This window comes from Loa loa (genome assembly GCF_000183805.2).
Source record: "Loa loa unplaced genomic scaffold supercont3.146, whole genome shotgun sequence".
Lineage (NCBI taxonomy): Eukaryota > Metazoa > Nematoda > Chromadorea > Rhabditida > Onchocercidae > Loa > Loa loa.
Window position 1 is genome coordinate 128311 of NW_018108326.1, and position 10670 is coordinate 138980.

A 10670-nucleotide genomic window follows, 5' to 3' on the forward strand; every position below is an offset into this window, starting at 1 on the left:
AAATTTTCGATTTTTCGATTTTCCTTTGATCGTTTTGAAGTTTGAAATCGTCCATCATTTTCTAGTAAATTTAATTTTAAGTTTATCTTAATTACTTTTGTTTTTTTACGTTTTTTTTTTTTTTGTTATATTTCGACATTTGAATATTTTTGCTTGTGGTCTGAAAAAAAATTCTTTTTAATTTTTCACTTTCAATCTTTGAAATTGTTCACGTTTTTGGATTATCTTATAAAATTCAAATTTATAATTTTCAAGATTTTGAAATACTTATTTTATTGTCTAATTTATTACAATGTTTTAAATGCTTTTACTTATTTTTCGTTACTTTTGTTTCTTGCATGCATTTTTGATTACTTTTACTTTTCCGCATGTCTTTATTTACTTTGCTTATTTCAATGACAGTAACATTTGTTTATTGTTGATGGATACCTTTTTTGTAGTTTTTATTAATTGTATATATTATTGTCAGTTTTATTTGTTATTATTTATCATTTATTATTATTTAAATTAATTTCATTTATCATTTGTTATTATTATTATTATTATTCGATAATTATTATTTAATAATCCCATTTTGATTAATCGTATTTATTACATGATCTTTTCGAACATCTCCTACTCTCTGCAATGCTTTTTTCTTCCTTTCCTTATTGCACGCCTTTTTGGTAATTTTATTTATTCCATGCTTTTCTTGCTGACATTTACCTATTCTGCAACTTACCTTACCAATTTCATTTTATTTCGCAAGGTGTTTTTCATGCTTTTGTTTATTGCATGCATTTGTTAATCTAATTTGTAAATAACTTTGTTAATTACTTGCAGTTATTTTCTAATTTATTTTCTGCTTGCGGTTTAAGATTATTTCTACTCGCTGCATGATTTTAGTTAATTTTCCTTGCTTTATCTTCTATTTTTTTTTTAAAATGCCATCCGAATTATAAGCCAAATTTTTGAATCAAATCTGCCGAATGCTCTCTTTCCATAAATTCACATCCTTTTTCAACTTTTAAATTCAAGGTTATTTTGGCAACAAATCACTGGAAATTCGGTGATATTGATGGAGTATGTTACGTTCTGGATCAATCCTGGATTTAATGAGCCGAATTCTTTCTATGACAGCAGTATGTCGAACATTTGCACGTTGTTACCAATGCAAAGATTTGTTAAGTTTTAGATTCACTTGCTCATTTATACCACTTTAAAGGACTTATCGTAAAAAAACTATTTTGTAAAAAAAAAAATAGTTTCAGATTGCGCTAATCAGCATGCTGGAAGGAAGGGCTGGTCGAACTGATCCCCGTTTCTGTACAGCTTGGGCTTACAAAAAATGATTTGAGAGATCAGCCCATTCCGGAAACAATTCAATTTTCAGTTTTTTTCCTCATTTCATTGCTTTTAGTCAAAGAATTTAAGAAAAAAAATTTGTTTTAAGGATTTGTTAAAGTTGAAGAGCAAGTGATAGAATTTAAAATGTAAGATGACGACGCTATGATAATAATATAATGTACCGTAAAATAATATAATATTCGAGATACCGTAAAATCCATTTTTTTTTCGGATATGCGATATCGGGTATTTTCAGTGAAGTTATAAGCTCAACTTAAAAAAGTTAACTCATATGCAAAGGCATTTTTTGATGGATACTTTAATTAGATTCTAAATCTTAAGATTTCAAACAACAATTCTCTAACAACTGGAAAAACAATCATTGGAGAATATTTTCACAATTGCATCAAATTCGATAGCAACGAGGTTTATGGAAATGTTCATCCAGATTCCTCTTTATTCGAAGAAATTCTACAATGGATGATTTCGAGCATATCTTCACAATCTAAAGAGTTCATACGTGAGGTAAGCCTTCAAGTTTCTTTTGCCTTCAGATAGTTTATTGATGTTTGAAATCAAGATTTACGATTACAGATTTTTGTTCCATTTCATTGTTAATAAAACTAATGGTCGGATCCATATAAAAAAAGAAAAAAAAGTATAGTTTTAAATACATTTTCTGTCCTCAAATGGTTTAGTATGAATGAAATTCTTTAAAAATGGTTGAATTTTATGGTCACCAAATTCAGAAGCATTGATCAAAGAAACTATATCACATTATTACAGAATGAAGGAATTGGAAAAATCGATTAAGCGAAACTTCTATTTCACTTCTTGTAATTCTTCTCTTCATTAAGTCGAAAGTTATTCATTTAAATAATCGGTTAACTCTTACTTTATTACGTAAATACTCATAATTTGTAGACATTCAAAAATACTGTTTGTTGAATATGCAAATCATTGCATTACGGTATTGTGGTATAAAGTTAACAGTTTAGCAATCACAATTCATTCTTTTCATATAACAATCAAGAAAAGGTCGCTTTGAATTGTAGACCATATGCAATTTTACGGTGGACAAAGGTTAATAGTTCTGTGATCGTATCATATTTTATTTGAATTTGACAACGGTGGGTTGGCAATGAAGAAGTTTCGGTTGCAACATATTTAAAATACATTAAATGGTAAAGCATTTTTTTGTCATCTTAGCAAACCTGAAATAGCATCCATCCTTCGACCTGTCACTATATTTCAAGTTTTTTGAATTCCCTTCAAGTAATAAATAATTAATTCTTGCCGAAAATTTAATTATATATTTATGCAACTAACAAAAAACTTACTAATACTAGTAGAAAAAATGTATGAATTTTCTTTTTTCATCAATCAAAAAAAAATTTTCAATAAAAATAATATTTGTTTGAAAAAATTGTTAAAAGAATTAATTATTCCAAAAATTAGTCGAATTTACATTAATCATTTTTTCGATTTCAGCCAACTTCAACCTTAATCAAGAATATATAATTTTTGCAATAATATTGTATTTTTAGGAGATATAAGTTAACAAGTCTGACTGGATTATATTTAGCTTATGCAATTTCATGCATTGTTAGTTTCAAAACTTGCTCAAGAAAAAGAAGAAAAAAATTTCGAAAAAAATTTATTTGTTAAAATGTATCAAATCTTTTAATTCGTAAAAACTATCCCATTTGTACTTTTTAGCCTTTAAAAAAGCTTACTTGACAAAAACATTATTTGCAAAAAACAAATGTCAATATAAGAAATTTCAAATGATAAATCGGGAAGATTTAAAAAAAAAATAAGTGAAAAACGGTCAAAATTTTCTTCATAGGGTGATCGATTATGGAATTTTGCGCTTATATTAATATTAGAATATATTGGTGGTATTCGATTGGTATGTTTTAGTCAATTACTCGAAGAAATAATTATTATGACATTTGGTTCAGTAATCGGAAATTGGATGGATCATCATACTAGAAAACGCGGTAAATTAAAATTTCTAACTTTTGCTATTTTCTAATATTTCGTAACAAATTAATGAAATTTTCACGAAAAAGAAAATTCTAATTCATTTACAAAAATAATCTTATCGAATGACTGTTTTGATATTGCACGTTTATCAACTAATTAATATTGTTATTACTAACTTATAATAACGAATACTATTGAAATATAATGGGCTAATTTTTAGGTATAATAACAGTATTAATTATAAATAATGCTAATGTAGCAATATCAGCAACATTACTTGCTGCATGTATTACAATTAGCGGAATGAGTAATAATTATGATGTATGTGTTTATTTGATATCATTCATGAATTTGCCATCACTACAACTATCTTCATAATTATTCCTTTTGTTATCATCGTTATCATTTGTTATCAGTTCATCAACCTTATTATGATAGCTTGTTTACAAAGTTGCTATTATTATAACTTATTTCATATTATCATTGTTAAATCGTATTTATTCCTTTATAATTAAATTAAGTTGAGTTTAAATGTTTAAATTGACATATTTAGGTTTATATTTAGTAAATACTTTTTCATTCCATACATTTAATACTTATTATATTTATGTTAATTGAACTAATTCTTGAGAATGTTAACAAAAAATTTAATTTTAAAAAGGGAAAATTTTCAGTCATACCCTTTGTTTTGGCATATTCTCTATATTATTTGTATTGTTTTATCGATAATTACTTGTTCGCTTGGTTGTTTAGCAAGTGAAATAGAAAAGATGGCATTTACCAAAGATTGGATTGTTGTAATAACTAAAAAAGATCAATTATCACTATCTGGTATAGTTTTATCAATCATTAAACATAACTTAGTTACTATCAAATTTTAAAACATGCAAAAAAAATTAGGATAAGAAAGGTTGATAAATTTAAGAAGTAAGTAAACATTTCAATAAAAAAAAAAGCGGAAAGGAAACAAATAAAAAATAAACAAACATATGACGGCAATTATAACAGCTTTTATCAACATATCTAATTAGGTTTTGCTCCTTTATTTTTTTTTTTGTTTCTAGCTGCAAATGCATGGATGAAAACGATCGATTTGTCATCATCCATAGTGTCACCCTTTACAGCTGGTTACATTATCAACACAATTAGTTACCGCTTTGCATGTGGGATATTTGTAGGATGGAATTTGTTATCGGTATTTGTGGAGGCTTATATTATCATCAAAGTTTACAATACTGTACCAGAACTTACTACAAGAGAATCATTATCCACTCCTGGTAAATTCATTTATTAATAATTATTATTGGAGATAAATTTTGATTTGGAAAAAAAAATGGTAAAAATTGGAATTATTAGACAATATTGCATACTGATATATGATTTGAAAAAGTTAAATCAAATTTAGGATTAAATTGTTTAATGAAACTTGATGTTAATTTGAAGATGTTAGCGAGAAGTAAAAAAGATAGACTTGATGAACCTTAATTTGAGGTGAACTGATTGACTCCGACGTTTTATTTTGTCTTCAATATGTAACCTTTGGATCTGGACTAAGACATGTTACCACTATGTCATGACATCCGAATATTCACACTTATAAACAATAGGATCTATATTAAAGCTTTCAAAATGAAAATTATTTGTAGTGGGAAGAAATTGAAGTTGTTTTTGTGAAAATTGAATTTTCTCGAAGATATCCTTTATTGTTTTTGATTGGTACTAAAGAATAGTTTCATAAAAAGCTTTTTAGTTTAGGAATATTTATTATTCTTTCAGTTAATAAAACAGATATCAATTAAAAATAACACAGGTAGGGGTCAATCATATGACCCATTTATAGATTCTTTTTGTCACACAGTTATTGATGGAACTATAAGCTTGTTTAGAAAAAAAAATTAGAAATTAATGATCAAATGGCATAAATAATTTCCTTCTTTTTTTTCCTTCAGTACAACGAATTTTTCACTTTTTAAATAATTTCTAAACTTTCAATTTCTAAAATATTAAAATATTCTTTTTTAATTTTTTTCAAAATATAATATTTCCTAATTTTCTCCTTTTCATAATTTTAATAGTTAATAAAAAAATTTTGCTAATCAATTAATCGAACAGTAATTTTTTTTTTTAAATGATAAAAATAACATTTGCTTAATGTTTAAATTAATATTTGAAATAATTTGAAAAAATTTAAAAACTTTCAGATGAACAAACAAAAATTAAATGTTGTAAAAAGTGTCCATGTTTCATACAATATACAATTGGCAAATGGTTTACATTATTTTACATTTATTATCAACAAAATGTTTTTCTGGCCGCATTTGGCTTAACCTTACTATATATGACTGTGCTTGGATTTGATGGCGTACTCTTGTTTTTTTTTTTTAAAGAAATTTTAAAAATATACATTTTTAATTGTACTTTCCACCGAAGGATTTATTTTAATGCATTTTTTAAAATTTACTTTGAGATTATAAAATGGAATAGCATAAAATGAAATAGCATTTTTAAAATTTATTTTGAGATTATAAAATGAAATAACATTAATAGTACCCATGTATTTTATATTTCGAATTTCTTTTTTTTTTTTAGTACTCTATTTTAAACATTTTTTTTTTCAGATAGCTATTGGTTATGCAAAATCACAAGGTTTATCAGCGTTATGGTTAGGCATTTTGCGAAGTACTGGTGCTGCTTTTGGTATTATTGGTGCATATTTGTATTCTCTTATCGAAATTCATTCTTCGGCAAGAAAATCCGGATTGATTGGTCTGATTGTATGTTTTTAGAGAGAGTTTTATTCCGGTTATATTAAGCGTACGAAAACTATGGAAATTTTATTAAATCAGAATTACGATAACAAATGAACGAAATTTTTGGGAATTTTATCCCGACTATGTTTAGTGTATAGAATTTTTAAGAGGTTTTTAATACGTAGAATACTCTTTATTAAATCATTCCTTTTAAATTATTTTGTAAATAATTAACCTCAGAAATTACACTAAAATGCATTAATATCAAATTACTGATAAAAGTGTTCGGCAAAAAGGAAAAATAAAAATGAAAAATTAAATTCAAGTCAGTCCAGAATTTTATCAGAAAAAAAAATTTAAAGCAAATTAAAACTTTTTATATAACTATTAGAGTAAAATTTTTATCCGATTTTATTGTTTTAATATAATATTAAGGCACAACATTTGGCTCTATATATTTGTATTGTATCTATTTGGTTACCTGGCTCACCATTTGATCCACTTACATATTTTAGAGAAATTACTTTTGCTGTATGTTTGCTTAATCGATTATAATAATTAAATTTAAAAGAATCTACAACTACAATTTTTCTTACTTCTTTTTTTCCTCCTATTTATCCATTATAAATCCAATCTTTTTTTTCCTTGCAGATAAAAGAACTTTTTAAATTTTGTCTCTATTTCTTATGTAAAAAAAGACAGTAGTAATTGAATTATTTATGTTGTTCAACGAAGATTTCAGATTTAAACGTTAGAAATTTATTTCCGCCAAAATCAAACTTTTAAAATTTGCTTTTGTTACAAAATTGAATTTTTGTAGATTTGGTGGCAACAATTAAAAGATAGTTTTACATTTATCACCAATAAAAATCAAAGTGAAACGGGCTCAAATAACATTGACTGGTCAACATGGACATCAAATGGACATTCCATCATTAGCGTTTTCACATTGCTTGTAGGTATAGCAACAGCAAGATTAGGTAATATGCAAAGATAAAAATGAATTTAATTGAATGAGTCATTCATTAAGCTTGACTGTAATTAATATAAGCTTATCCCTATCAACAAGTTCTTAGACCAACGAACGATAATTAAAATAAATAGCGTTTGATTTACTAATACAATGAGCTTTTTCTTTTTTCTTTTGAGTAAATAATATTTAACTTTTCCGTTTCGTCCATCATTAAATAATAGATGCAATTGATTGCCTATACAGTTTAAAATTTTAATTTCAAAACTATTTAGTCGTAAACATGAAGGCAACAGGAAAGAATAAGTACAATTAATTTTTAGGCTTATATATGGCAGATTTGTCAATCTCACAGATTATGCAAGATACAGTACCGGAAAGGGAACGTAATACTGTCTTCGGTGTACAAGATTCGATAGCACATTTCTTCAGTGTACTCAAAGTAATCTTCTTTGCTTTTTTGTTCACAATATATCGAATATTACTTGAACTTTTAAATCACTCAAAGCGAATATTATTTGAACTTTCAAATGATGATTAAAGTGATGGAAATTAAAATGAATAAAATGTGTGATGATTAAAATCATTTGGAACTTTAGAATTGCTTCATTTATAACTGTAACAATCATAACAGAGTATTCTAAAAAGGGGTAATTAATTATAAATGCAACTTGCGGAAGATAACTGATAGGATGTACTTAAACATTATATGATTTCAATATCTTTTTCTCCTTTCTATAAAAATGGAAATTTTCTATTTCAATATCATAACTGATGCACACATATTTGTGGAATTTGTTCATTCTTTATTTAGGATGTAATGACCATAATAGTACCGGATCCAAAAACATTTGGCATACTTATCATTATATCCGTATTATTTGTATTCAGTGGATTCCTAAGCTTTTGCTGCTACTTACTTACAGTAAATTCTGATCTAAAATTTGGAACAATAGAAAAACTATCACAGCTAAAATGACGAACATGAAGATAAATGAAGACTTTTTCATTTCAATATTAATTGTACTAAAATTAAAAAAATTGAAAACCTTTTCTCTTTTCTAAAATGATTTGTACAAGAGCAAAAGAAAATGTACTTTTATGTATGCTTTGCTATTTATAAACTCTTCCAGGAAGGAAAGTAAAAGCAATTATATTTGTCATTATTATTTAAACAATTTCAGGTTACTGATTATAATAAAGAAAAAACCAAACTAGCCAACAATGACACAGAAGAAAGTCACATTAAAAAAATCCAAAAAATATTTTGGTGAAAACGAACGAGACCATCAAAGAAAATATTCCTGGTTAATTGGATACTGCAAAAACAACATCCGGCGCAGACAGGAAAAAATTCTCCAACTGGCTCATAGCTAACAAATTATTATTTGTAATATAGGTATTAAGTTCAACAATAGAGAGCATCAGAAATGAAAATCCCAGAGGTAAAGCATACAAAAACTTGATAACTGGTTTTCGTACAGAAAGTAGTCTTAACCAGATGGGTCTTTTTGTAAATAAAAAAAAAGAAAATGCCTCCTTATAGTAGTACTAGTAATAAGATTTATAATTTCTCTTATACTTTATTTTTTGCTTATTACTAAAACTACGATGTTAAGTAATAATAACTTCATTTCTTGGATATTATACCAGAACAAATATGCAAATTACTACCAAAAGATTGAAATTATTACCAAATACGAAGTGTTAGCAACAGTATACTGTCAGAAACTATCAACACTCTCAATTTCACATGCTTACTTCAACGTAATAGAAATAATATTTATTTCCTGCTTTGGTCGGCCACTTTTTTCAAACGTCGGTACCTGATTAATCTTTTGCACCACACTGAAGCCTTCTATTACCTGGAAATCAAAAAGTAATGGCCCAAATTAATAATATTTTAAATAGATGAACAAGTAGTTCGAAATATCCTTAAAAATACATACGAAAGATATTGACTACTTGCAGAGAAATTTTTTTGAACAATTTTTGCAAGTTAATGTTATGATTTCATGAACTGCGATTTTCATAAACTGGCATTTTTATGTTGACGACAATCGTTATCAAAATGATATTATTTAATAACAAAAATGTCGTAAAAAAACCACAGCATTCATATCAACAACCTAACTCTTCGTGTCTTCAGAATTACTTGAGGAAAATGAAACATTTTGGAATTTTGAAGATTTTCATGCCTCCCTAAAATTGAAAGTAAAGATAAACCTGTCCAAAGAGAGTATTTTTGCCATCTAACCAATCGGCAGGAATAACTGTTATGAAAAACTGAGAACCATTGGTATTCGGACCTGCATTTGCCATTGAAACCATGTAAGGTTTATCGTGTCTAAGTTTGGGATGGAATTCATCCTCAAAATCTTCACCCCAAATAGACTGACCACCAGTTCCTTTACCGGTGGGATCGCCAGTCTAAAAATATCTTTAGCAAGGAAAGTTTAACACTAGACCAACAAAAATGAGGGGAAAAAGTAAAAAATGAAGCGGCCATATAGCACTGAAGTGTACTATTTCTCGCCATACTCCAAAGAAAAATTCCAAAGAAAAACACTTTAAAAGGGCTCAACAATTCAAGCTGTGAATATCCCTCCTTCACAAGCTGACACCAATAACAACAACCAAAAGATTCCTTTGAACTTCTCCAATTAATTTCATTACTCAAAACAAAAAGTGATATTGAATGCTCTCTAATCGGAATTAGATGAAGTCGAAAAAAAAAATCCAAAAACTACCTGAATCATGAAGCTTTTTATTACACGATGGAATGTGTGACCATTGTAGTAACCCCGCCTTGCATGTGTACAAAAATTTTCCACAGTTTTTGGACATTCATTGGGAAATAACTTTATGTGTATGTCACCGAGTGAGGTATGTATTACTGCATGTTCTGTTACTTTACTATCAACTGTATCACTCTAAAAATTGGGAATTAAAAAGATTCTGCCTGAAAATAAACATCTGAAGACATGAACAAATAAACGAATTAAAGCTTTGAAAAATAAACGGATCAAAACCCAATTAACAATTATACCTCTACAGCTGTTATAATATCCTCTTTCCTGGGTTTTTCATTGAACACATCTCGTCCCATACCAGTACCATCTACATCATCACTTTCATCCGTTGAAAAAGGTTCTGCATTAGTGAACAAATAAAATCTGCCTTTCCGATATGCACAAGCAACCTAAACAAAGAATTCAAATAAAGTATGCAGTACATAAGATACGATACCACAAAGAAAGTGAAGCCATACCAACATGGGATCAGGCTCTGTTTTCTTCAGATTTGGATTTGCCGCGGCCAATGCATCAATTGTTGCTGCTGCTCCCTACAGAGAAGCAAAATGAAAAAGCGCTAAAAAATCCAAAACATTTTATGAACAATAGTATACCATTTGTGCAACTTTTTCTAAATTAATATAAAATGCAATAGTTAAAAAAGACTGTTTCAATTATTTAAGTTCATCTATGATAGAAATTTCAATTGATAATGATTAAACCACAAACTAAAATGGTTGGTTGAATAAGAAAGAAGTTAACAAACCTGTAACTGTTCCTTGAAGTCTGGTACAGCGCGGCAAAGTGAGACACCCAAGAATCGCATATTCTCATTTTGCC

General features: G+C 27.5%; 2 protein-coding genes across 2 annotated transcripts in view; one reads left to right on the forward strand and one right to left on the reverse strand.

Annotated features, from left to right (window-relative positions):
• Positions 1–4085: 4085 nt before the first annotated feature.
• LOAG_09304 (hypothetical protein) lies at positions 4086–8014 on the forward strand (the record flags this gene model as incomplete). Its single annotated transcript, XM_003144832.2, has 8 exons — positions 4086–4146; positions 4380–4592; positions 5517–5677; positions 5934–6089; positions 6501–6596; positions 6886–7045; positions 7359–7477; positions 7850–8014. The coding sequence occupies 8 exons, from the start codon at positions 4086–4088 to the stop codon at positions 8012–8014; spliced, it is 1131 nt and encodes a 376-aa protein (XP_003144880.2).
• A 526-nt stretch (positions 8015–8540) lies between these two features.
• Positions 8541–10670, reverse strand: part of LOAG_17895 (cyclophilin-type peptidyl-prolyl cis-trans isomerase-15) — a 6654-nt gene continuing 4524 nt past the window's right edge. Inside the window, exons 11-14 of the mRNA XM_020450559.1 lie at positions 10085–10237; positions 9786–9968; positions 9262–9465; positions 8541–8900 (exon numbers count right to left, since the gene is read on the reverse strand). Of these exons, the coding sequence (XP_020305757.1) occupies positions 8793–8900; positions 9262–9465; positions 9786–9968; positions 10085–10237 (648 nt within the window). The 3' untranslated portion in view covers positions 8541–8792. The remainder of the gene's footprint in view (positions 8901–9261; positions 9466–9785; positions 9969–10084; positions 10238–10670) is intronic.